Below are 27,131 nucleotides of genomic sequence, written 5' to 3'. Positions count from 1 at the left end.
GAACTGAACAATGAGCTCACTTGGACTCGGGAAGGGGAACATCACACAATGGGGCCTATCATGGGGAGGGGGGAGGGGGGAGGGATTGCATTGGGGAGTTATACCTGATATAAATGATGAATTGATGGGTGCTGACGAGTTGATGGGTGCAGCACACCAACATGGCACATGTATACATATGTAACAAACCTGCACATTATGCACATGTACCCTAGAACTTAAAGTATAATAAAAATAAAAAAAGAAAAAAAGAAAAAAAAAAGATGAGGAATTACATAGTTATGTACTTTACTTTCCCCTTAATTCTAAATTTTTCTTAATTATTATTTTTATATATTAAGGTTTACTTCATTTACAAAATATAGTATGACCATAATTTTCACAGTTGTGTAATCTTGTCTTGTTAAAGGATTTCAGTATTTACCACCAGTTATTTTACCTTTTTTTCATGAATATTTTATTTTGATTGAGCTCTTTGCTGGCTGAATTTCATTATCAAATTTGTGTTCATGCAGACTCACAGGCTCTATGATTTCTGAGTTCTTACTGCTTCAGAATGCTTGCTTGTTGTCTTTATATTTGAAATATAAACTGACTGGATATCATATTCTTGGGTTATATTATCCTGCCCTCAAAACTTTCAGACATGGCTCAGCTGCTTTCTGGCATTAAATCCTGCTGTGGAAACTTTTGCAGTCAATCTGCTTTTTCCCCTTTATACCTCTTAGATGACAGAAGGATTTTTTCCCTGTCTTTGAAGTTTAGTAATTTTATCAGGAAATGGCTTGGCGTCTATGGTTTTCTATCCTTTTTCCCCCCTGGAAAAATAGTGTGCGTTTTAATGTTAGTCCTAAATTCTATTATTTCTTCTTTCAATGAGTATGTCTTCATTGTATTTTTGAATTCATTTCCCCCTTGCAGGGTTCTGGATTTCAGGGTTACCAGTTGTCCTTGTGTTATATCATCTTTGTCCTCTGCACCTGTTATTTTCCAATTGTGTTTCTCTTTTTCTTCTTCCTGACCTGTATTAATCCCAAGCAGCCCCTTTATTACTAGTGTTATTTTCCTTCATGTCTGTTCTTTTCCATGCTGTTTCTATTTTATCAGTGCTCCTGTACTGGTCCTTAATGTAGTGCCTTTGCCATGAAATCTCTATGTTCATCTCATTTTGTTGTTTTGTCAACTTATCTTTGAGCTTTCATTTTACCAAATTTATGTTCTTATTTTTTTCTGTAGTTGTTAGTTTATTTTATAGTGTAAAGTATTCATGGAGCATTTTCTTCTATTCCTTGGCTTATGTTTTCTTCAAGGCGGGATTCCTTGTCTTTTATGTGTTGTGCTTTCTCTCTCTGTGTGAGTTGTTGCTGTGTTAGTTTGCGTGGCTGCCATACGTTTCTTTTTGCTCATTCTCAGCTTGGGTAGACTCTCCTGACCTTTCGTTTATTCTCATGTGTATTGGAACATTATCTTTGGTTCCTTTTCCAACTTACCCTGTGCCTGTTTTTCTCTCCTTCTGAGCTACAGTTTGGAACTTGGGTGTTATGTATAGAGGGGAGGAGGAGAGGCGCTCCGCTGGAGTTGTATACGGCCTTTGTTGGGGAAATTTGGCTGGGCTGCCCTTGAAAACTTGTTAAATGTCCCCTGCCAAGATTCTCGTGACCTAACATGGGTGTAGCTTTTTCCCACTGCGGGGGTCTCCTCAATTAATGTTTTTCCTGCAGTTTAGGTGACAGCCCTAGAACCTGAGCAGCTCCCTGGAGTCATCCTCAGTTGTTTATTCCCCACGTTTTGCTCGTCTCTTGCCAGCAAACACTTCCAGCCCCTCCACCGGCAAACAAGAAGAAAGATAAAGATATTCCTGGTTTTCCCCAGATGTGTGGATACTTGTGAGAATTCGCAGGGTCTGTGCGGTTCATCAGTGCTCCTACCACTAAGCATGAGGCTGGGGGTCGGTGCAGAGGGAGAGTTAGAAGCTGTGTCTGAATCTTAGATTTCTTTCTTAGTTGCGTCTTTTTGAAGTTCATCCCATGAGGCTGTCCTTGTTTGAATGCTGCTGGTTAAGTTTTTAGTTACTTTAATGGTTTGTGTTTCTGTGTAAATTGCTAGTTAGTTATTGATGATGAAGGTCTATGATCCAATTTCTTTTCCAATTTACATCTTAATCTTTTCCCTTCCAAATGGTCTCACTGTCCAGCATTTCAATATTATCATTTTTCTTTTGTTTTTTGTTTTTGAGATGGAGTCTCACTCTGTCTCCCAGGCTGGAGTGCAGTGGTGTGATCTCGGCTCACTGCAAGCTCCACCTCCCGGGTTCCCGCCATTCTCCTGCCTCATCCTCCCAAGTAGCTGGGACTACAGGCGCCGCCACCACACCCGGCTAATTTTTTATATTTTTTTAGTAGAGACAGAGTTTCACCGTGTTAGCCAGGATGGTCTCGATCTCCTGACCTCGTGATCTGCCCACCTTGGCTTCCCAAAGTGCTGGGATTACAGGTGTGAGCCACCGCGCCCGGCCAATATTACCATCTTTCTAGCCCCCCCAAAAGCCCTCTCTTGAGTGTTAACAATGACTTCTTCCTGACTATTCATTTCTTCGCAGTGTTTATCCTGCCAGTCCTATCCTTCCTTCAATATTTTGTTTTGCCTCTACTACCTCCCACCCCTTCCCCATGAACATGATATTCATAAAATACTTGACAGAAATTGCTAGCCCCATGTGATAGTCAAGCCGGTGTCAGTTTATCCAGTAGAATCTACATGTACCTGCTTTCTGTTGAATGCTTTCACCAGTACTAAAAAATAGTTACCAAATTAGCCATGTGCCAAAATCAGTGTTAGTTTTTTTAAAATGTGTAGTGCTTAATTTAGCGTGATTAGGTGTTAATCAAAACAAGCTGTATGCGACGGACCTGACTGGCATATAGATTATTAGGAAAGTAGGAAATGAAAACAATTCTGAAGGAATGTATTTTCTGACTGGAGTGTGGGCTCATAACCATTGCCAAGGGTCCAGATAGAATTTCACCCCCTTCATAGATTCAAAAAATTCTATTGTTTCATCAATAGATTTTGGGGAGTGGGGGCGGGCTCTGGTTTTAATTTGTTTTCAGGCCTACTGCAGAGGTGAAAACTGGGGCCCCTACTATTTGTTGCTAGCTAACTTTGTCAGATGATTCTAGAATCAGCTGTGAAAAATGTCCTCCTTGTTCGAATAAGATCTGTACGTTGCTTTCACAAAACTGCCAATACACCGAAGGAAAGAAAGAAGACAGATGAAAGAATCGAAAAGAGGTGGTGCAGGAAGGAATAATCATAAGAGACATTTTTCTTTTTATTTTCTGGTGCTGTAGAAAGTGGAAAAAGCTTCTGTCATAAGTCCACTCTAGAGGTATATGCCAATTTATGAAAAGAAACAGGAAAACGAGTGTTTCATGGTTAAAGATGGAATCTGTGGCAGGAGTCAGAAGGGCCAGTGGGTTAAGTCCGTGGATAGATGGTACGGAGACTGCTTGGATGAGACCTGCTGTCTTGAATGGGGTGGAGCACAGAACAGAAGAATATTGAACGCTGCAGAAAGACATTCCCATAGCCTGTGGGAAAGCAGACCCCATGTCTTAGAGATGCCCAGGATGCCCTGGGCCTGTCATTCCCAGCAACACTGGCAGCCTCCAGCTCACGGCTCTGTTGCCTGCAGGCCTGAGCTCTGGGGTAGGAAGAGGCAGGTGCTCCAGGATCGCAGCCCACTGGGAGCAGGACAAACATCTTCCTTCAACACGAAGCAGGGTTCCCGGGGCCTCCTGCGCTTACCCTGAACTCAACACCCAATTCTGGATACTTGTGCTCTGCAGTCCTGTACAGAAGGATCCGACTGTGATTGGAAAATGCAAAAGGGCAGAATTAAGGTTAACTCTGAATTTCCTGCTTCTCATGTAATTACATTCCCCCCGTTGCCATTGAATTAATGTAATTTCCCCCATATAATTGAGCATAAATTATCAGGCAAATATAGGATACATTAGTATGGGCTACAAGGAGATAATGAAGTAAAAAAGTTATCATTACAAGTACTTGGATTTTTTTTTTTTTTTTTTTTTTTCCCAAGACGGAGCCTCGCATTGTTGCCTGGGCTGGAGTGCAATGGCGCGATCTCAGCTCACTGCAACCTCCGCCTCCTGGGTTCACACAATTCTCCTGCCTCAGGCTCCCAAGTAGCTGGTATCACAGGTGCACGCCACCACACCCAGCTAATTTTTTGTATTTTTAGTAGAGATGGGGTTTCACTATGTTGGCCAGGCAGGTCAGGATCATGGTCCTGACCCCATGATCTGCCCACCTTGGTCTCCTAAAATGCTGGAATTGCAGGCGTGAGCTGCTGTGCCCGGCCCCTACAAGGACTTGGATTTTTAAGAATCAAAAATCCTTGGCCGGGCGCGGTGGCTCAAGCCTGTAATCCCAGCACTTTGGGAGGCCGAGACGGGCGGATCGCGAGGTCAGGAGATCGAGACCATCCTGGCTAACACGGTGAAACCCCGTCTCTACTAAAAAATACAAAAAAGTAGCCGGGCGAGGTGGCAGGCACCTGTAGTCCCAGCTTACTTGGGAGGCTGAGGCAGGAGAATGGCGTAAACCCCGGAGGCGGAGCTTGCAGTGAGCGGAGATCTGGCCACTGCACTCCAGCCTGGGCGACAGAGCAAGACTCTGCCTCAAAAAAAAAAAAAAAAAAAAAAAAAGAATCAAAAATCCTACCCACAAGCCAGTGAGAAATTAATCTACAGAGTTATATATTAAGATATTAAACTTATAAAATAATACATTAGATTGTGATAAATAAATGTCTAACTCAATGTTTTTGCAAAATAATTTTTAAATAATAAGAATGATAACTCTAAGAACCTCAAGCAAAAATACTTCTTTGTGTTCTAAATACTGCTCTTGTCTCCTTTGGTATTTTCTCTATATATGCAAGTGCAAGGAACAACTTCAGTTGTGAGGCATCAATCAGTTTGGGGTTGTCCCCCCACTCCCATTTTCTTCGCGTGGTCCATTTTTTTAAACATTAGTTTTATTACTGTTTGTATTGTTATTTCACGTCAAACAGCAATAAAAAAAGTCTCAGAAGAACAGACGTTGCAAGAAATAAATATTTCATTAATGCTCTTAATAGGGAGACTTTGTCTCTGGAAGAAACGGACTGTGACCACCCGTGAACATGTAGAAGCGGGACCACCACGTAGACCGCTGGCTTCACTAGTGTAGCGATGGCTGTATTTCTGTGTGATGACAGAGGAAGAACCTCGTCATACAAATGGGTTACAGATTTCCATTCCTCTGCAATTCTGTCTGTTCTGTAACGTGAAGATCTGTGCTACTGCTTCCATCTCGCAGATAATGGGTGTCATCAGAGTCCTGTGGAGTCTGTATCTGCAGACGTGGTTCTATCGGGAGGCTCAGTCTGGGGTGACTCTTGTCTGTCATGTTTGGGCAGACCCATTTTAAAAGATTATTTTCTATTGATTAAAAGAAAAACTTCAAGTATAGATCTTACTTGTTACTCAATATTATCAAGTTCCAAGAAAGTTAAATATTGTTCTTGTTTGTTTCATGTTCTGTATTTATCGAAAGTATATCTTATTAAATTTTCAGATGAGGAAAGGTTGACACTAGGATTACACACTTAGCAAATAAACATACAGAACAGAAAAATCAGTACAATTCAAATTTCAGTTAAATAGCAAATAATTTTCTAACGTAATTATGCCCCCAATTTTACTGGGCATCTCTTCTTATCTGACAGCCCTAGTTAAGAACACATCAAGATTCCAGAATTAAATGGCTGGAAAAGGGGGTCACAGTACTCGCAGTACAAGTTAAATAGAAATGAACATGAATGTTTGAGTTTTTTAGGTGTTTATGGTTTTGTGGTTATGTTTTAAGAGTCTTTATCTTTTAGAGATATTTACTAAAACCTTTACTGATGAAATTATGTACTGTTGGGGACTTCCTTCTAAATAACAAAGGAAGAGGGAAAGGGCATAGGGCGGGATGGGCTGGGCATTGGTGGGTATGTGAAGGTTTTGTCTACTTTTGATTGTGCTTGAAATTTCCATAGTAAAGGAAAATAAAATGTGTGTGTGTGTGTGTGTAAGCCATGCCTTTAGGTCTAAAAAACTTATCATCTAAACATCTGAAATGTCAGGTAACCAAGGACTTGTACAAGGGCATGAGAAGAGGCTGCAGGTGGAGGCAGGGGCTTGTGAGCCATGCTTGGAGTTGTGGACGTCTTTGTTCCTGGATGGCATATTTATCATCTTGATATTTATCTTTACCATTTGGTAGAGCAATGCAAGAGAGTTGCAGTTCGTTCCCAGCCTCTAGGAGTACAGGCATCTCTAGGGAAGGTTCTGGAATTGGAGGTGATGAGGGAGTAGAGAGGGATAATGCTTTACTTGATGGCCAGCCTTTTGAAAATGGCTAAACACAAAACAAAACAGACTGTTGGATTAGGTCAGAATAACAAACAGTCCACTTTTTAACGTGTTCTTGGTTTTCACAAAACAAATCTCTTTCAACGATTCGATTGAAACCCTGGGAAATTAATAAATTGAGTCTCTAGTCTATGAAGTCAGCATAGGTCTAGCTTCTCTAGCAGGTGAACTGCCCGTAGCTGGGAGTCCTCAGCCTCTGGCATGGTTCCAGGCAGGGTTATTTATTGATGGACATCTTTAATGGTTTGCTTTTTTTAATCCCAGGATTTCCTTCAAATGCTACTGGAGAACATCCCAGAAGAAAAAAGGTAAGGACCAGTGTAGGAATGAAGAACCCAGTTTTCATGATGACAGTGACATGGCCGCTGGCTGGCTTGTCACAGCCTAGAGAGCTCAGTCTTTCTGTGGAGTAGCGGCAGGGACCTAGTTCTGCCAGTGGGAGTACAGGGTCCTCAGCCAGACTTTTGTTGGGAGCCAGTGTGCACGACCGAAGATCCCCAAAGTCAGGCCCCAGAAGTGGGATGGGAGGCAAGCCAAGCACAGCCTGTGGCCTTTGCTGCTGTGGAGAGAATGGAGGAGAGGAAGGTTCGGAAACTCAGGGCAGCTCCAGTGAATGTGGCTTAATACAAGGAAATACTGTGTAATTAAAAGCAACAATGTAGTATAGTAGTAAGAGCTTGGGATGTAAAGTCAGGCTCTCCTAGATTTTAAACCCAGCTCTGCCACTTCTTTTGTTTTTTGAGATGGAGTATCACTCTGTCACCTAGGATAGAGTGTGGTGGCACGATCTCAGTTCACTGCAAACTCCGCCTCCCAGGTTCAGGTGATTCTCTTGCCTCAGCCTCCCAAGTAGCTGGGACTACAGGCGCCCACCACGCCCGGCTAATTTTTGTGTTTTTAGTAGAGTCAGGGTTTCACCATGTTGGCCAGGCTGGTCTTGAACTCCTCACCTCAGGTGATCCGTCCACCTTGGCTTCCCAAAGTGCTAGGATTACCACACCTTGCTAATGTTTGTATTTTCAGTAGAGTTGGGGTTTCGCCATGTTGGCCAGGCTGGTTTCGAACTCCTGGCCTCAAGTGATCCACCCGCCTTGGCCTCCCAAAGTGCTGGGATTGCCACTTCTTAACTATGACATTTGGAGCAAGTCACATAATCCCTCCAAATTTTAGTTTTTTAACCTATCTAGCAGGGTTTTCGAAAGGGTTAAAGGGGCTAGCATATGTTTTTAAAGTAGGTGTTCAATTAATGATTGGTGTAGATATAATAATCATCTGTGTTTCAGGCACTGGATCCAGGATCTAGATCCAGTAATCATTTAACTCTTAGTACAGTTCTGTTCAGCATCGTCATGGTGGTGACTATTATAGGCCAGCGCTGAAGTGAGCACATGCAGAGTCATTTAATCCTCAAAACAACACTGTTTGGTCCATGATGTGTTTATCCTGATTATACCAAAAAGAGGACCAAGATACTGAGAGGCTGAGTAAGCTGCCCAGGATCTCACAGCTGTTTGCGGCAGGCTGGGATTTTAGCCCAAGCAGTCTGGCTGTAGAACCTATTATCTACTATGTTACAAATGGGGAGACTGAGACTCCAAGATCCCTCAGCAAGCAAAACAGCATGGATGGAATGAGGCCCGTCTGGATCTGGCCTGTGTGTTTTCAGTACACGGCTCAGCACCAGCTCACTGCCCTGGAAGGAAGGAGATTCTCATTTTTGTAGGTATCCAGTTTTAGGCTGGCTGACCACCAAGAGGGTTTGCAAAAGCGTCTTAGGACCAATGTTTGGGGTTAAATACGTTCATTCCAACCCTCGCCTAATTTCCTATCTTGATTTAGGCATTAAAATGTGAATACCCTGAAACATAATTTGTTTTTTTTTTTTTTTGAGACGGAGTCTCGCTCTGTCACTCAGGCTGGAGTGTGGTGGCGCGAACTCGGCTCACTGCAAGCTCCGCCTCCCGGGTTCACCCCATTCTTCTGCCTCAGCCTCCCAAGTAACCGGGACTGTAGGCTCCCACCAACACGCCCGGCTAATTTTTTGTATTTTTAGTAGAGACGAGGTTTCACCGTGTTAGCCAGGATGGTCTCAATCTCCTGACCTCGTGATCCGCCCACCTCGGCCTCCCAAAGTGTTGGGATGACAGGCGTGAGCCACTGTGCCCGGCCAACATAATTTCTAATAGGAAAATTGGTATTCAAACATTAAACGGAGGCATCTTGAGAAATTAAACATTTCTTTGAAGAAGAGTTAACATTGCTTGCCTCATTTCTGACCCACAGTTTTAACTACGTTTTTATGCATGGAACAGATTTCCAAGTGTGGAAATGAATTCTTTGACACGGACATAGACTTAGATTCATACAAGGCCAGTCACCTCCATGTCCATGAGCCTGTCTCACAGGCAGTGTGAATTGGGTGTCTCCAGGGTACAGTGTCAGGGCTTATGCTACCAGACTGGGTGCCGGGGATGACGTGCAGATTCAGGAGAGGATCCAGGGCTCATGAGGACGTGGAAGTTTTGTTCCAAGCATTGGGTTTTTGCTTGGCTTTTTCTGTGTAAACTTCTCTTTCACCTTCCATTCAGAATGGCTCCAAATTCTTTCTTCAATAGTGGAAGTATTATTGTTAGTCAGGATTTTCAGTACTTAATAGGGGTCTGTATTTGTGGTGCATGTGGTATTTTGGTGCATGCATATCATGTGGAATGACCAGACCAGGGCAGCTGGGACATCAGTCACCCCAGACATCCACCCCTTTTTTACATTGGGAACATTTCACTTCCTCGCTTCCAGCGATTTTGAACAATGCAGCAAACTCTTACTAGCTTTAAACACGCGACTGTATATCAAACACTATCTTGCTTCACTGACTGGTTTTTCTGCCCCCACACACACATAAAGCAAGCCAGTGCATCATATAGGATTAACATACCTGTATTTGATAAATTTCTTTGTTTCTACCTTTTCATGTTCATGCCTTCTGATAGTGAAGAAATCTTATCCAGGGAGATAGTGTGGGGCCTTAGAAAACTGGCCAGGATTTCTAAGGTCCCACGCAGTCTCTCTGGATAAAACTTTGTCTAAGTGTTTCGGGAGGCTGCTCAAAGGAAATGTGGCTTGTTTTGGGAGGTCTGAAATGTTTTCAGATTTACTGTCTTGGAAAAAAGAAAAAAAAACAGACATATGGGATTTCTTCATGCAAAAATCCCATCACATGTGGCTGTTAAGATCAAAAAGATAGTTTACCTGCAGGGCATATTTTTTTCCTTTTCTTCGTACCTACCCCAGAATAACTTTTCAGGTCCTCTGACAGAATGAAGCATTTTCCTTAGGAACTAAAACAGAGGAAAAAAGAAAATTAATAGAAATGGTGTACTACTTTCTTAGGCTGTTACTGAAGTCTGTTTCTGAGTGGTGACTATGTATTCTTTCAAAAGAACTTCTTAGGGCATAAATATAACAATTTTCACTGAAGCAACAAAGTGCATTTTTAGTTTTGGAGGTCTTTTCTCTTTTAATCCTCTTCCTAATAAGGTTATGGAGTTCATCTGGATGGCCCCTAAGCCCCTCTGGCTCTGGGGGAACCTGGATTTTATCATTGTGAATATTTATTGAGGCTGCACACTGAGCCCACAAAGAGACTTTTGTTGTTGTAATTGTGGAACTTAAGAGCAGTGTCCCTGTCTTAATGGCAGCCCCCAATCACCAATCACATGCCTTTTGATAGGATACCTCTCCCGGTTAGGATCATGTTTTGTCTAGCAGGCTTAAGCTTCTTTTTAAAAAAATCTCCTTAAAAGCTAAGGAGATTTCTCTTTTACAATGAATTGATTTCAGCAGGTATACCAGAATATATTTTGAAATTAAAAATCTTTTTGCCTGCTAACTAATCTCAGAATCTAGTTCAGCTATTAAAACAGACTGTTTACCCTATTAGTTATGCGACATATTGTACCAATTTTATCTAGGTCTCCAAAGGCCCCACACCTACCCCCCGGAGCCTCTAATCTTTGGCCTCTGTTGCAAACTGATCCTTGGGTACATCTGTTAGGCACGTGAGCCGTTCTGCTGAGGCAAGGTTTTTCAGATTAGACCAGTCCGTCAGTGTTCAGGGGCCAGCACTCTCTAGGCCTTCCTGCCTTTACATTGTTCCCTTGCTTTGATTTACTCAACATTCTCTGTTGAGCATCTCCCATACCAGGCTTTGGGCTGGACATGGGGGAGCCGAGAGGAATAAATCCCAGGAGTAGCCCTAGGAGGCTCCCAGCCGACTACTGAAGACGAAACAGAAACAAGTCATTATGACTCCGTGTAGGAAGTGCTGTGCTGAGGTTCAGAGTCCTGGGGACGTATAAAGGGTCTCAACAGTCCCAGCTTTGAGCCTTCATGCACCTGTACCTCTAACGGGTTTAAGGAAGGCAGCACCGTCAACAGATTTGAAAGACATCTGCCAAGGGCAGTGTGGCAGAGAGATGGGGGTGGACAGGACTGGAAGCCAGGACAACAATTAGAAACCAATAGAGCGGTTCAGTCAAGAGACCTGGAGAGCCGGAGCTGTGGCAGGGACGGTGACGGTGGTGGTGGGTTTGAGAGTAATGAGTGGCCAAGGCATTCTTCAGAGTTGCCACAGATAAGACTTGGTTGCCTGGTTGTGAAAGTTGAGACCTTTCTTTCTTTGTCACTAAGTCACACTCTGAAGTACCAATGGAAATGCAGGAGGGAGGTGTTTGGGGAGCCTGGATGGGGCAGAGGGAGTGAAAGGGGTGAGCATTTGGAGGCAGAAAGATGCTGTCAGATAAAACTAAAAGCGCTCAGAAGAAAACCCAGACAAATCCTGAGCAGCCGCCTCTCCTGGTGCAAGAGCCCCATGGAACGCCTTGTGCCGGAGTCCTTGCTGCCTTGTGTTTCAGTGTTAGTGAGAGCTCCACTTCTTTCCTCGCCCATCAGTTACTGTGTTTGTGTGTGCATGTTCCTGTGTTTGTTTTAATCTAATACTGTTCCTCCCCCACGGAGCTACATGGTACTCATTTTATAAGTGTGACCTCAGCAATCTTTATTATCTACCCAAGCACAAATGACTTGTTTTGATCAAGAAAATAAATCGGCCGGGCACCATGGCTCAGGCCTGTAATCCCAGCACTTTGGGAGGCCAAGGCGGGCAGATCCCTTAGAGCTCAGGAGTTGGAGACCAGCCTGGTCAACATGGTAAAATCCCATCTCTCCAAGAAATACAAAAAATTAGCCTGCATGGTGGTACGTGTCTGTAGTCTGGCTACTCAGGAGGCTGAGGTCGGAGGATGGCTTGAGCCCAGGAGTTTGAGGCTACAATGAGCTGAGATTGCGCAGCTGCACGCCAGCCTGGGAGACAGAGTGAGACCCTGTCTCAAAAAAAAACAAAACAAAAAACAAAAGGAAGAAAATAAGTGTGCACAGCTTTGAGATTCACCCACATGTAGAGAGGGAATTTAAACATGTAAACTAACTAAATGTAAACATCGACGCAGATGTAAATTGAATTCCAGAAAAGGGCGTTTTCCATTCCAGAGCTCTGCAGTTTCCGCTGCCTTACCTCTATCTGGTTGCACTTCCAAATTCTTTAAGTCTGTCATTTAGTTCCTGTGAAAATTGCTTCCCTTCAGAGGCACTGACTGTGATCTTTAGGATCTCGGGAGCTGAAGACAGGAGCCAGGAGTGATGAAGACATTTCTGTTCCTCAGCAACACGTTGATAGGCACGAGTAGCCGATCCGTCCAGTAATCCCATTCTCGTCACCCCACCTTGGAAATCACCTGAGCGAGTAAATACAGGCTTGGGTAACACCGTCTTCACACAGGCCTGCTGATTTATTTTAACTCCATAGAGGGATGAACAATTGGTTACTTTTTGGCTTTACACACAGCTTGTTTTTCTAACCAGTATCATGCCAGGTGGTCAGCATATTCTCTCCCCTGCTGTGTTAAGTAACTGTGACCAAATTTATAGCTCCGAGGGACTGGAGACCATTGACACTCAGAGTCGCCCTGCAGGATGTGGGCGCACCAGGGAGCAGCCAGCCAGAGGGCAAAGCCACCTGCTGTTCGTCATACCCGGGAGGCCTGGGGCTCAGGCGCGGGTTTCAGTCCTGAGGCGGAAAGTCCGCGCTCACGAGTATGGATGTGCAGGACTCGCAGTCATGGGTCTGTGTGCTTTTAGCTCTCTGTATAAAATCAATTTCCATAGTGATCAGACATGCAGAGGAGTAATTTCCTGTAAGTTCTGGGTCCTGGCTCAGTGGAAATGCTTCTGCTTGTCTGTTGCGATTATTTAAGCCACATGACCTCAGAGGGAAAAAATTCACCATTGGCTTAGATTCTGAGTATCTTGATTTGAAAACGTCAGCTTTGAGTTTAACCACTGCGTACATCCACGCCCAGACCTAAAAATTCACCTGCAATGCCATTTCAATAATTATGCTCAAAAGAGCAGAAACTACACACGCCATCTTTCTTCCTGAGACCTACATCCTGTTTCTTCCCTTAGCTACATGCATACTAGTTTCTTTCTACAACGTATTACTCCATTTCTTCCCTGAAAATCAAACATTTTCCTATGGTCTCTCATGGTTCCTTGGGAGATAAGGCCACTCATCGTACCTTAAAAATTTTTGTTAGCAGCTGGAATTAATGCTTTCATCATTCTCTCCTAATTTAACATCTTATTCCACATTAACAATCCCCAAATAGGGCACGAGGCAGTGTGATATTGACACTGATCCTGGAAGTTTAGAAACCTGGATTTTTCCTTTGCTGGCTTGGGTCAGAGTCCTCCTATGCTCCTATGCTAAGAAGCCACATGACAATTGACACTCACTTCACGGGGATATCATGAGACATGAATAATGGTTATAAGATGCTTCGAACCTTTCCAAAGAAAAGTGATCTGAAAACACATGTTCTCTTCATGCACAGTGAGTGCCTTTAGCCTCTGGATGCAGCTCACTGACGAGCTCTCTTGCTGTCACACTTCTGACCCTCCCAAGGGTCTCCCGATCTCTTCAGAAATGTAACCAAAGGGTTGACAAACAGGGCAACTGGCCGGGCGCGGTGGCTCAAGCCTGTCATCCCAGCACTTTGGGAGGCCGAGACGGGCGGATCACGAGGTCAGGAGATCGAGACCATCCTGGCTAACACGGTGAAACCCCGTCTCTACTAAAAAATACAAAAAACTAGCCGGGCGAGGTGGCGGCGCCTGTAGTCCCAGCTACTCTGGAGGCTGAGGCAGGAGAATGGCGGGAACCCGGGAGGCGGAGCTTGCAGTGAGCTGAGATCCTGCCAGTGCACTCCAGCCCGGGCGACAGAGCGAGACTCCGTCTCACAAAAAAATAAACAACAGAAAAAAAGACAAACAGGGCAACCATGCAGGAGCCAGGCTGTCTTCAGCAGGAGAGAGTAGTGAGAAGGGGAAGTCAGCATGGCTTGGAGCAGGCATAGGCCCACCGCTTCTGCCAGCTTGTCTGTTCCATAGTAGAAACCCGTGTGTCATGAAGCCTGAGTTTAGCACAGAAAGAAAAGCTGGGGTTTCATAGCCAGGCACCACAGGTTCAAATCCCAGCTCTTCAAGTACCATCTGAGTGGCCTTGGATACATTTGCAATTTCTTGGAACCTGTATTTGTTCGTCTCTAAGATGAAGACAGTAATATTGGTCTTTTGGCTGGGTGCGGTTGCTCACGCCTGTAATCCCAGCACTTTGGGAGACTGGAATCATTTGAGGCCAGGAGTTTTAAGACCAGTTTGGGCAATATAGTGAGACCCTGTCTGTGCAAAAAATTTCAAAAATTAGTCGGGCATGGTGGCACATGCCTGTAGTCCCGGCTGCTCGGAAGGCTGAGGTGGGAGGATTGTCCATCCCTGCAGGAGGGGGTTGCAGTGAGCTGAGACTGAGCTGCTGCACTCCAGCCTGAGTGAGAAAGTGGGACCCTGTCTTTAGTAATAATAATAATAATAATATTGGTCTTGCACAGTTATTGTCAATTATAGACGATACTCTGTCTATTGTGTCTGGTAAACAGTAGGTGTTCAATAAGCAGTAGCTTCTACTTTTATGCCTTTTCTTGGCAGTGGATAGAGGACTTTTTGTTTGTTTCACTTTTAGTGCCACTGTCGGATACTGTCTGTGTGTGTAAGTACTAACTGTGTTAAAGCAGAATTTGCCTTAATACTTGCCAATGAACTAACCCTCTGAGTTGGCCGAAGACTGTGGCACAGGCACATTGTATGCAGCCGCATACTTTCTACGGAGAGTCATCCTGCAGGGATTCCTGGGGGCCACTGTCTGCACAGTGTCTCCCAACCCTGCAGCTGGACTGCTCCAGTGCTGCCCTCCAGATCCGTCCCCTGCACGCTACATCCACGTGGGCCCCTCCTGTTGCCTCCTGCAGAAACGTTCCGCAGGTTCCGGTGTGGTCTCCTGCCTCCAGCCTCTTGTCCGCTTTTTCTTCCTTGACTCAGTTCTCTGCCATGTCCCTCTGCAGCTGTGCCCCAGAGCCTCCTTGACAAAGGCAGGGCCCGGTAGCAGGCCTCCAGAGTCCCCGCAGGACCTCTGTTTTCTTTCTCAGCTCCCTCTGGAGGTCAGCCCCGCCGAGCTGAGAGTCTGCACAGGGCCGCACTGGCATTCCTGCTCCTGCTGTCCTTGCCCCATGTGCTTTTCTTCCACTTCTACTGGCTCTGCCCCACCAGGCATTCTTAGGGAGCCTCTCCTGATGCACCTCCTATTGTCCTGTTTTCCCTGTCCCACCTGCACCTAGAGGACCGTCATCTCTACAAGTGCTGGTGGCATTCTGCCTGTGTCTATTACACGTCCCTAATGGACAGTCACTCCCTGGGTTTTCCCGTCATCCAGCCTTCCACAGAGCGTTTGCCCAGTAGCCATCCAGTGAATGTTCGCCACATAGAGAACGTTGCCTGTTTTTCAGTCTTCTCCGGTGAAGACTTTGGACCTCACTTAATAACATTCCAGGGCTCAACTCCCAGCCCCCACTCCATGCCACCCCTAGAGAAGTGTCTGTAAGCGAAAGTTCCCCAAAGGAAATTTATGTCCGTGTCTTCATATTCACTCCCCCATGCTGATGCACAACAGCTGTTCGCTGTCTTTTGTAAAATCACCCAAAAATAGCAATTAAGTCGCTCCGTGGACTTCTCTTCTCCAGGATATTTAACTTCAGTTCCGTTTACCTCTCTGGTGGACGCTTCCCCTTTTGACTGTCACTATTACTCTTTCAAGTCCTTTCCAAATTCTGCATCTTCCTCTTCAATATCTTATGGGAAAGGTGAAGACTTGTTTTCAGTTCAGAAGACAGCCTCTTTTTTGGGGGGGAGTGGGGGGATTTGAGACAGGGTCTCACTTTGTCCCCAGGCTGGAGTGCAATGGTGTCATCCCAGGTCACTGCAACCTCTGCCTCCCAGGCTCAAGCCATTCTCCCACCTCAGGCTCCCAAATAGCTGGGACTATGTGCGCACGCCACCAAGCCTAACCAATTTTTGTATTTTTAGTAGAGACGGGGTTTTGCCATGTTGCCCAGGCTGGTCTTGAACACCTGGCCTCAAGTGATCGTCCTGCCTCAGCCTCCCAAAGCACTGGGATTACAGGTGTGAGCCTGGCCTTCTGCGCCTGGCCCAGAAGTCAGCCTCTCGCTCCGGCTCTCCTGAGGATTGCTTGAAGGATGGGTGAAAGGAGGTTTGGCCTCAGGGTTCTGGGCACAGAAACGTCCCTCTCTGGCTGGAAAGGAAGCCGGTGAAGGACACTTTCCTGCCTGTGCACAAGTAACCTTGACGTTGCCTTATTTTCTAGTGAGATGTGTGAGGATGGAGGTAAGATAGATTTTATAATGTACATGGAAGGTAAGGCTGCCCAGTGGAAGACCAGTTCTTGGTGGGTGTGAGTGCACTGTCCCCACCTTATCTGCTGCTGGACGTGCCACTGGAGAGGAGAGTTCATTTGGTGGAGGGGTCAGGTTCCTGCCTGCAGCCCTGAGCAGCCCTGGGCTTTCCGAGCTTGTGGGGGCTTCTGCAATACTCTATGTCACCTGCCCTGATTTAGAGGCACAGGACCATTTTCTTCTTGGACCTTCTTCACTGGTGTTTCCCTCTTAACTGGTGAGTTGGCCCCCACCCTCCTCCTGGCACATTGCTACTGCCCATTAAGGGAATCTCCAGCCTCCCTCCCAAGTAAACAAAGCTTAAGAAAGAACAGAGACCTTATGGAAGGTGTGCTGAGAGCTTCCTCGTGTCTTCAAGTCTCCCCTGCCTCCACCACACACACATGGACACGTGCACACATCCATGCATGCTCACACTCCCACACACTCACAACTAACAGGGGAATTGGCCATTTGCACTGAGGCCAATGCTGTGAAATGACTGTGCAGCAGTGGAAGGCCCAGCGAAGGAGGTCTGCCAGGCAACTCCACTGAGTCTGGGACGCTGGAGGACCTAGAAAGGCAGTCCCCTCCCCTTCTCCTGCCTGCCAGTCACACAGAGGGCCATCATCTTTCGTCTGAACTCAAAGCCCTTTTTCTGCATAAGCCCCCTTTCCCTCCACGAACTTCTTCTGTTTGGAAATAGCAATTGCCTTTTTAAGCAGCCTTTCCTTTTGCCCTTGGCTAGGGAGGACGAGATGCACCAGTGAGTGACCAATAGGGGGAATAAAAGGAAGAGAAAATCAGTCAGTCTCCTTTTCCTTCAGCCCTCCCCAAGCCAATCCCCCCTTCCCTCCCTACCTCACTACTTCCCATCTGCACACCACCCACAGGGTCAGGGGAGGGGTGCCCTCGGCCTTCCAGCTCCTTAACAGTGTGTGTAACACTGGATCTTTTCATAACTTCTGGAATTCCAACAGGGAGGGAGAAAGCAGGTATATAGTTACAGACTTTTATATATGATGTAGCGTATAATACATTAAGATTTAAAAGAGGCAGAGCTTAACAACTTGGAAGTATCTTGCTGGAAAAGTGAATATTGTCTTTAAAAGGAATAATTTTAATGAGTCTACAATTAAATGTGCTTTCATTCATTCAAATAAAAAAAAAATGAGGATCCTCTTTCATACCAGGAATCAGATCTCAGATGGTTTCTATCCAGCGAGGAGACAGTAACTAAGTCGAGTAGTCGAGCAAACCCTCAATAGCAAACTCTGGTGGACGCTGTGAGGCAGAGAACAGGGAGTATGACAGATGTTACGGCCCTGGGGAGGCCTTGCCTCAGGCTGGGAGGAGGTCAAGAAAGGCCTCTCTGGAAGCAGAGATCCTGGGTATGAGCAACAGTTATCTGGAAGAGGTTGAGGGGATGGGTGTGCTTTAAGCTGCATTAGCCAAGGAAGACAAAAGGACACAGCCTGAGCTCTGGGGATCCTAAATATGCTGAAGACTTAGCGGTTTTAAGGAGCAGTCAAGCCAGCGGGGCATGAAAGCACAATTTCAGCTGACTTTAGATAGGACACACCAAGCAATGATAACACCTAAATAAAGCAGAACGGGCCCGGTTGGAAGGAGACAGTGAGTGGTCCTCATTCCTCGCACCTGAGGCTCTCTGTGGTCTGGTAGTGATCTGTATTATTTTTGCTTGTTGTCGTCCATCTTTCCTATAAAGTGCCTACTTTGTGTTGACGCACTGAATGCTGTAATGTGATTTCGCTTTGCCTCCCTATACTCCGGGAAGCAGCTGTGCCCGATGTGTGCTGTAACAATGTGCCTTATCCTCCCGAAATGGGCTGTGCCAACCAAATAGTTCCGTTCAAAGCACTGAAAGCACCTGTGATCCTGCACCTGGGGCCTTCGATGTCCTCGTGCACGTTGCCGTTGACGAAGAGAAGCTGTCTTGTGACGGGGCCTCTTCCACCCTGTAACCCGGGGACGCTGCCCTGTCTTTAAAGCCCAGGTGCTTCTGGAAGATTGATGCTGTCATGTGCCCAGTTAGAGAGAACCAGTCTGTGTCATAAGTGCTCTGTAACTTTTTAATCCTTTGCTTTTTGTTGTTTTATTTCTAAAGGCTGGAGTTGTCTGTTGAAAACATCTACCAAGACTGGCTTGAGAGCTCCGGAATACCAAAGGTAACTCAGGATACCCACTGGTTAGTCCACGGAGAATAGTAAAGCTTGCTGCTTAGCACATCGGTCATGACAGTGATGTCTTAATGTATGTGTAGGAAAGTCATCATCTTACTGAGTGCAAGTCTCCGCAAGTCAGAACGCTTGTCTCCCCTCTGCGTTTCCGCCCCTCGTTGTGGGGTGTGCCTCTGGCCACTTTCAAGTGACCGTGGTATAGGTGGAAGTGATGGTAGTCCCTGAACGCCCTGCAAAACGTGGGGTAGATTTTGGGCGGAGCCACCAGCCACCAGTTCCGAGCCCCGGGGGCAGGAGGCGGGGGAGGAGGTGGCGGGGGAGCAGCCGGCCTCCAGCCCTGCTCTTCGGATGCCGCCCGACGCAGGAGTTGGTTTGCGACTGTCGCCGTCATCTGTCCTGCCCGGTGGTCCCTGTGCCTTGTTTCCCTGACACGTCTGCGGCTCCCTCATCTCCCAGTTCTGCGTCGGGCTCCCGTCTCGGGCCGGCCTTCTCACCGGCTAACCCATTTCCATTGGTTTCTGTCTTAGGGACCTGGGCTTCTCCCAGCAGAGATTCTTGTTCTCTCCTCCCTTTCAGTCTGTGGCAGCTCTAAAGGAGAGGCCTTTCCCCGGCCCTCCCTCGCTCTGTGGAAATCACCTGGCCCGGAGCTGCTCTCCCCATCCACTCTCCTCTGGCCCTGCACCTCCCAGAGACCACTGGGCAGCCCCGGCCCCTTCGCCACGTGGAACGCTGGCCATGGCAGGCCTAGGCCCTGGGAAATCTGAGGGTGGGATCCCAGATGCGCCGTCAGAGGACCCTCAGGCCGGGAGCTCTCTCAGGCTGGGCCTACCCCAGGGTTGTGGGCCTTGGCGTCTAGGGGCGGACCCGCGTGGTGAGGCAGGCCCTGTAGCCTGCTGCTTTCTGGTTTCATGGCTGGTTACGTGAGCTTCCCCTTGGGAGGGTCTCAATGTCAGTGAATGTCTGTGAACCATGAAATGAAGGAACAGGAGGGGCTGCTCTCCATTACCTCTTCACCCCCCTCCTCACATCTTTGTGCATTTTCACCACATGGGAAATGTCAGCCGTCAGCCCACCGTAAAGCTCACTCCTAAAAAAGGACAGTTTGCCTTCAGTTCAGGAATGTGTGTCACCTGTTACAAATTATTTCTTTGGTCCAGTCCTTCTGGGCGGAAAAAATAAAAAAATCCTGAGTCTCACAAACAAAACAAAGCAGGGGCGGGACAAGGCAGTGCATGGCTGGGGCAGTGCCTTTCACTCACGTGGATGACACTGCGGGCCCGTGGCCTCTGAGACGGTGACTTCCAAACCAGACTGCTCACTGAGGACAAACTTCCAGGAAAAACAAGTTAAGGCTTGTCTAGGTGTGAATAACCAAGCCTTTCCCCTCAGGTTTCAGATGGGAGTGCAGGTGGTGGGGGACATTTGCTGCAGCCTTTTGCCTTGTGCTCCTAAGCCAGGCTGTTACAAGGCTCCCAGACGCTCTTAGTGTGGCCTGGAAGCTGGCAGCTCCAGTAACTGGCTCCCAAATTTCCTGGCCTGGAACAAGAAGACTGCTGTTCGCAGCCGTTAGCCCCTAGGGAGGGGGAAAGAAAGAGACTTTAATCCTATGCCCAGAAGCAGGCGCACCCCACTTAGGCTGTGGTGCTGGGCTGGCTGCGCACCCCATGTAGGCTGTGGTGCTGGGCTGGCTCTGTCACTGCCGGGGGCTGGTCATTTCCCCTGCAGAGGAGGAGGCTTTGCTGCCAGCAGGAGGCTTTTGGTTTTCATTAAAAGAGGGAGGGGTCTGTGGAAGGAGAGATTTGCCTCTGAGCTATACATTTTTTCCAAAGGTCTGGTTGCATTAGTGACAGCTTATAGTGTAGACAAGAATCTCTGCTATAAACTGAAGAGACCTGCTGTCAAAACAGCCAGGTGCAGTGAGGCCAACCGGCTATAAATTGTGTTTAAGACCCAACTGGTATTTCCGTGGGTGCTTCACTGTTCGGTAAAAACAACAGTGTCAGACAGAAAGGACTCTGATTTAGCGCACGCCTCGCCATTGGCGGGTGATCGGATGGCGTCTTTTCGTCTCTTCGACCCGTTTTGGCCGTGATTTCGGCGGCTGCTGCTGATTTACCTACTCTCAACCCCTTTCCCACTCCTTGAGAGTTCCTTGTCATTTCTACTTCAGTGAAAAGCTCTACAAGGGCCTGAGAGCCTCCGGCTGCAGGAGGCTTGTGGTGAACGGGACACCTTGTTCTTTGCCCCCATCATTATAATATAAAGTTACTAGGATGCTTGCCCTGGAGTGACAGCCAGGACCCTGAAATTGCTCTGATGCTCTTTGTTCTCGTAAAATTTTCTGTCCACCAGCAATGGAAGTCATTCATGACAAAAGAGTCGTGTTCCACTGGTGGGGTTTCCACTCCACAGGTTACAGAGGCTTTTTGTCTTCTCTCAGGAAGGCTCGCCCTGCCGTTGGCCTCGATTTTCCTTTTTGGCTACACTGAATGGAAATCATTTTTAAAAAGTGGAAATACCTTCAGTAAAAGTGAGCATGAGCCCTGAAGAAGCAAAAGAAATTGGATCCTAACCTCTTTAAAGAATATCCCAACTCTATAACCTTTGGCCTTGCAAAGAGATTTAAAATTGATTGTACCATCAGTACTATAGATTATTTCTTTTTATGACTTTCTTTTCTGGTTATAGAAGAGTTACACATTTACTTTGGGATATAAAAAAGTCTAAATAAGAAAATAAAAATGACCCAGAGACAATTTTTTATGTACATCCTTTCACTCATTGTTCTGGGTATATAAATACATATTTTACCCTTTCCTTTCTCTCCCTCTTTAAAAGTAAAAATAACATGCTCTCTGTAGCAAATTCAAACAATAGCAAAATAGAACACATGAAACTCCTCGCTGCCCTCAGTGGCACCTCCAGAGATCACCCGCACCTGATAGCAGCCCGCTGTGGCCGCCCACACAGTTTCTGCGCTGAACGGCTTGTGGGCGCACATTCTTTTGAAATAAAAGTGGAGTCTTATCTTCCAAACTTAAGTTATTCATTTAAGGATATACACTGAGTAGTTTCCCACATCCCTTAATATAATTCAAGAGCAATTTTTTTTTTTTTTTTTGAGACAGAGTCTCACTGTGTCACCGAAGCTGGAGTGCAGTGGCGTGATCATGCCTCACTGCAGCCTCGACCTCCCGGGCAATAGTTTTAAAGAGCTGCACCGCTTCCTGATGAATAATACCATGGTCAAACTTACTCGGGCCTACCCCACACTATTAGAAGAGCATACTCTACAGTTATTCTCAGAAAGTTGCACCTTCCTCTAATTTGACAGCTCTATAAATAGATTTTGGGTTTTTTTCATGTCTGTCCAAACAAAAGGTTTCCCTCGGCCCATAGCCATCTATTCCAGTCTTCTTTTAAAACATTTATATGCAAATACACTAGAAATAACTTTCTGCATCCAGCCTTTCTTCTACACTCCTTATTTTAGTTACTATAGAACTGTGTTTTTTGTTTGGTTTGGTTTTGGTTTTGAGACAGAGTCTCGCTTTGTCACCCAGGCTGGAGTGCAGTGGCGCGATTTTGGCTCACTGCAACCTCCGCCTCCCGGTTCAAGCGATTCTTCTGCCTCAGCCTCCCCAGCAGCCAGGACTACAGGCGGGCATGCACGCCTGCTAATTTTTGTAGTTTTAGTAGAGACGGGGTTTCACCATATTGGCCAGGCTCGTCTCGAATTCCTGACCCATGATCCGCCTGGCTCGGCCTCCCAAAGTGCTGGGATTACAGGTGCGAGCCAGCCAGTTTCTACAGAACTCTGACTCCTCCCTCTCTTTGATTTCCTCCCTACATTGCCAAGTCCTGAGGCCCTACTGTACACACTTATCAAATGTCTAATTTTCTTTCCTTTCCGAGCACCTCTGCCATTTATAAATTATATTTCGCTTGGACTGGTGCAACAGCTAACTGGTCTTTTAGCTCTCTCCTTTTTCATTCATTGGTCATATCATTGTATCATTGTCAAGTAAATCTTCCCACAACACATCTCAGACCCATTCTTCTTACCAGAGACTTTTCTCCCATGGACAATGCATTTAGAACAAACTCCTTGGCCTGCTATTTGAGGCTGCCAGCAGACTGGTCAAAGCCACCCTTTCACCGTTATTTCCCACCGTTCTGGAGACTGGCCCACTCGCAACTGTCAGTGCACAGGTATTTGCAAGCTTTTCCATCAGCCCGCCTTTGTGCATGCCCTCCGCTCCTTGGCACGCTTTCTTCTCCCTCTCCTTAGCATGCATCACAACCTGTCTTACATGTTTCTCTCTGTACCCGTCCCCTGCCGTCCCTCCCCACCCCCAGAAACAAGGGTTCTGTCTGTAAGCCGCATCCCGTAGTGCCTATTGTGGGCCTTGCATAGATTAATAGTAGATGCTCAGGGGCTCACCGTCCAATGCACTAGCTACATGTGGTTGGCAAACACTTGAAATATATCGAAAGCACCGGAGGAGCTTTTTTTTTTTTTTCTTTGAGACGGAGTCTCGCTCTGTCGCCCAGGCTGGAGTGCAGTGGCACGATCTCAGCTCACTGCAAGCCCCGCCTCCCGGGTTCATGCTGTTCTCCTGCCTCAGCCTCCCAAGTAACTGGGACTACAGGCGCCTGCTACCTCGCCCGGCTAGTTTTTTGTATTTTTTTTTTAGCAGAGACGGGGTTTCACTCTGTTAGCCAGGATGGTCTCGATCTCCTGACTTCGTGATCCACCCGCCTCGGCCTCCCGAAGTGCTGGGATTACAGGTGTGAGCCACCGCGCCCAGCCAGAGCTGATTTTTTAATTTAATCGTAATTAAATTTAAATTTAAAATCTCATAATTTAGTTATTGTTTGAAATACCTTGGGTATGTGAATGAGTCTACTTTTTCAACTCGGAATGTTATGAAATAGAGACCAAACATTTCTGATGAATATTTAGCACCCAAATTGAGACGGACTATGAGAACACATCAGATTTAGGAGACTTAGTACAAAAAGGGATGTAAATATTTCATTAATGTTTTTGAAAATATTGGTTACATGTTGAAATGATAATATTTTGTTATCATTTCAACATGTTAAATAAATAAAATATGTTAAAATCAATCCTACCTGTTACTTCTTTTTAAATGTAGCAACTAGCAAATTTAAAATGACACATGTGGCTTGCATATATTCCTGTTGAATAGAGCTGTTCTAAAGCTATTAGTTGAATTAAAATCTGAGTGCATAATGCCTTAAAGTCACCCTCAGAATAGATATGAGTGAAATCATCTGTATTCTTGTCAAATGTGTGGGTAAAGATAGAGCTGGTTGACCCATAGACGCCCTTCAGTTTGCGGTGACAGCGTGGATATGATGAGAATCCGCAGGTACGGGTGGGAGTGCTGGCGTGGATGATGAGAATCTGCAGGTACGGGCGGGAGTGCTGGCGTGGATGATGAGAATCCGCAGGTACGGGCGGGAGTGCTGGGTTCACAGTGGACATTCAGAGGGCATGAACTAGCAGCCTTGCATCAGCTCTGGGTTTCAACTCCCGGTAGACTGGTTTCCTGGGGTGCGAACAACAAGCACCCTGCCTCAGGTGAACCGCAAGTGTCTTCTGTACCTCAGTTTCCTCTTTGGAGGAAGTGCTCAGCAGCCAGTTCCTGGCAAAATCATCGCAGCAGCGTCAGTGAGGAGGAGAGAGAAGATGGGAAATGAGGCGACAGTAATGTGTCCCAGAAATAGGCAGAAAGCAGCTTGGGTTCCCAGACTTGCTCCTGAATCCCAGAATTTAGAACAACAGGTTATTTTGTCATCTTGGGAAAATGCCACTTCTTTCCGAGCAAACACCTGCAAGTTGCCAGAGGCCGCACGAGCACATGATAGAAAACTGAAGTCTTGTAGGGAAAATGCTGCAATCACAGAATTGAGAATACTTGATAAGACAGTATGCAAGGGGCTTTATGTCACTGTAGTCACGATGTGCTTTTAGCACAGAGAAACCCAGCTGGTTTCATAGGGGAGTAACTCGTAGGCTTCTTACAGCACATATTATGCAGTATTATTAACATAATTTTAAGGCCCATTAGGATACTCAATCTCAGTGGTATCTATAAGAATTCTACATTTAATGGTCAGTCAAGAAAACTGGGCCGGGCGCGGTGGCTCAAGCCTGTAATCCCAGCACTTTGCGAGGCCGAGACAGGCAGATCACGAGGTCAGGAGATCGAGACCATCCTGGCTAACCCGGTGAAACCCCGTCTCTACTAAAAAATACAAAAAACTAGCCGGGCGAGGTGGCGGCGCCTATGGTCCCAGCTACTCGGGAGGCTGAGGCAGGAGAATGGCGCAAACCCGGGAGGCGGAGCTTGCAGTGAGCTGAGATCCGGCCACTGCACTCCAGCCTGGGCGACAGAGCGAGACCCCGTCTCAAAAAAAAAAAAAGAAAAAAAAAGAAAACTGAAACTGATTATTTTGCAAATTCCAGAGACAGTATATTTTTCAAATTATATGTACCACGGTATCGTTGCTTCTTCTGTATCTATAATAGCAGTTGCCATAATGTGGTATATTCTTTGGGCTCCTAGTAATTTTGCTGTAATTTTTGTCCAGTAGTTAAACTTATATTTTCTAAGTGACTAAACATCTTGTCAAGGATCCTTGAAGACATGTGGAACAGGTCCTCCAGCCTCACTGGAGGCAGCACCCAAAATGCCTCTGAGTCATCCAGTCACTTCTGTTCATCTGAGCACCTGGCCCCTCCACAGGCTCTTCAAATTGCTCTACTGCTCGGCAGAGTCACAAGAGAGGGGGAGGGTTTATTAAAATCTTTTCATTTTTAGCTTAATTTCCTTTATTTTTGGCATCTAAGGCTTTGTGCTCATATGAGTTTGCTGGGGTTGCCATAACTAAGTACCACAGACTGGATGGCTTAAACAACAGAGATTTTTCTCCTCACAGTTCTGGAGGCTGGAGGTCCAAGACCAAGGTGCCAACAGGGTTGGTTTCTGGTGAGGCCTCTCTCCTCAGCTTGCAGACGGCCACCTTCTCATCATGTCCTCATGTAGTCTCTCTTCTGTATGCGTGCACACATCTGTCCTCACCTGCTCTGTGTATAAGTACACCAGTTATATTGGGTTAGGGCCCAGCAATATGACTGAATTTTACCTTAATTTCCTTTCAAAAGGCCCTGAGTCCAATACAGTTGCATTGTGAGTTGTACTGGGGATTAGGAATTGAGTATATGAATTTGGTGGTACACAATTTAGCCATTCCTATTGACCTTATTCTCAGTACATCTCTCACTAGTTCCGCATTCTAGCGAATCCCTTCAAAATGGCCAATAAAGCTTACTCAGTGCAACCACACTGCATTTTATTCCCAAATGGATGAATGTGCTCTGGGTATATTTTTTGGTCCCAAACGATGTTAGTATCTAGTGAGTGCACAAGAATGAAAAATCATGTCTTGGTGGCATGAGAGAGAAATACATGTGGAAGGGTCCATTCCCCCGGAAACTGGTAATAGCTGAAGGTCTGCGCTGCATGTGGTGTCACATTGGGGCATCTGATGACTTCTTTACTGCACAAGGCACCACAATGAAATAAGAGACATTTTCCTCTGGTGCCCCCAAATGAAAGCTGTGTCCTTTCTTCATTTCTGCTTTTCAAAACCTGATTTCCAGAACGAGTGTGAATTTCATTCACAGTAGTCCAAGACTAGACTTCAAGTGAATAACAAGAATTAAAAGTGTTTCCTCTCTCTTGAAGATTTCCTTTGTAAGTGTCAGAGCTTAGAGCTCAGGCTTCTACAGTAGAACTGTCAAGCATCCAGACCAGATGGATGATATTTGCAAGAGGAAGCTCCTTCCAGAATCTGAAATCAGACCTCTGAGTCCAGTCCTTTCCTATCCTTCTTCCCATGAGTGGAGCCCACACATCTGTTCTTGATGAGGGACTGTGGATGATTCAAAGATGAGAGAAATACAGGCTTTGCCTTCAAGATGCTTAATAATTCAGTAGGAAAAATAGATACATAAATAACTGATCTAAGGCAGAAAGCCGTAAGTGGTGAAAAACTTAGTGTTCAGAAGAAAGGCCGTTTTGATTTGTGGAAGCAGAAAGAGTTTGAAGCAAGTCTTGAAGGACAGGCAGGTAGAGCGTGGGCAGGTGGAGATTGTGGAGAAGGCCCTTAGGGCAGGGAGAGCGACATAACCAAGGTGTGCTGCTGGAAAACTCAGTGTGCCTGTCTGAACAGCATCAGGCAGAGTCAAATCTCAGCACTGGGAAGCTGATTAACTAGTGTCATAACTATGATGAAGGCTCAGCGGGTAGCATCCCAGCCCCAGGGAAGTCAAGGTGGTGTCCTCAGGCTCAGCGGGTAGCATCCCAGCCCCAGGGAAGTCAAGGCGGCGTCCTCAGGCTCAGCGGGTAGCATCCCAGCCCCAGGGAAGTCAAGGCGGCGTCCTCAGGCTCAGCGGGTAGCATCCCGGCCCCAGGGAAGTCAAGGTGGCGTCCTCAGGCTCAGCGGGTAGCATC

General features: G+C 46.3%; 1 protein-coding gene across 4 annotated transcripts in view; it reads left to right on the top strand.

Moving 5' to 3' along the window:
- AOPEP (aminopeptidase O (putative)) overlaps positions 1-27,131 on the top strand; it is a 380,108-nt gene that overhangs the window by 252,998 nt on the left and 99,979 nt on the right. For all 4 annotated transcript variants that reach the window (XM_023185255.1, XM_023185257.1, XM_023185256.1 and 1 more), the window contains 2 exons: positions 6,750-6,793; positions 18,510-18,570. In XM_023185255.1, the coding sequence (XP_023041023.1) occupies positions 6,750-6,793; positions 18,510-18,570 (105 nt within the window). The remainder of the gene's footprint in view (positions 1-6,749; positions 6,794-18,509; positions 18,571-27,131) is intronic.

Source organism: Piliocolobus tephrosceles, chromosome 14, assembly GCF_002776525.5.
Source record: "Piliocolobus tephrosceles isolate RC106 chromosome 14, ASM277652v3, whole genome shotgun sequence".
NCBI classification, from domain to species: Eukaryota; Metazoa; Chordata; class Mammalia; order Primates; family Cercopithecidae; genus Piliocolobus; species Piliocolobus tephrosceles.
The sequence above is the reverse complement of the archived record's forward strand: the minus strand, read 5'-3'. Positions and strand labels throughout refer to the sequence as shown.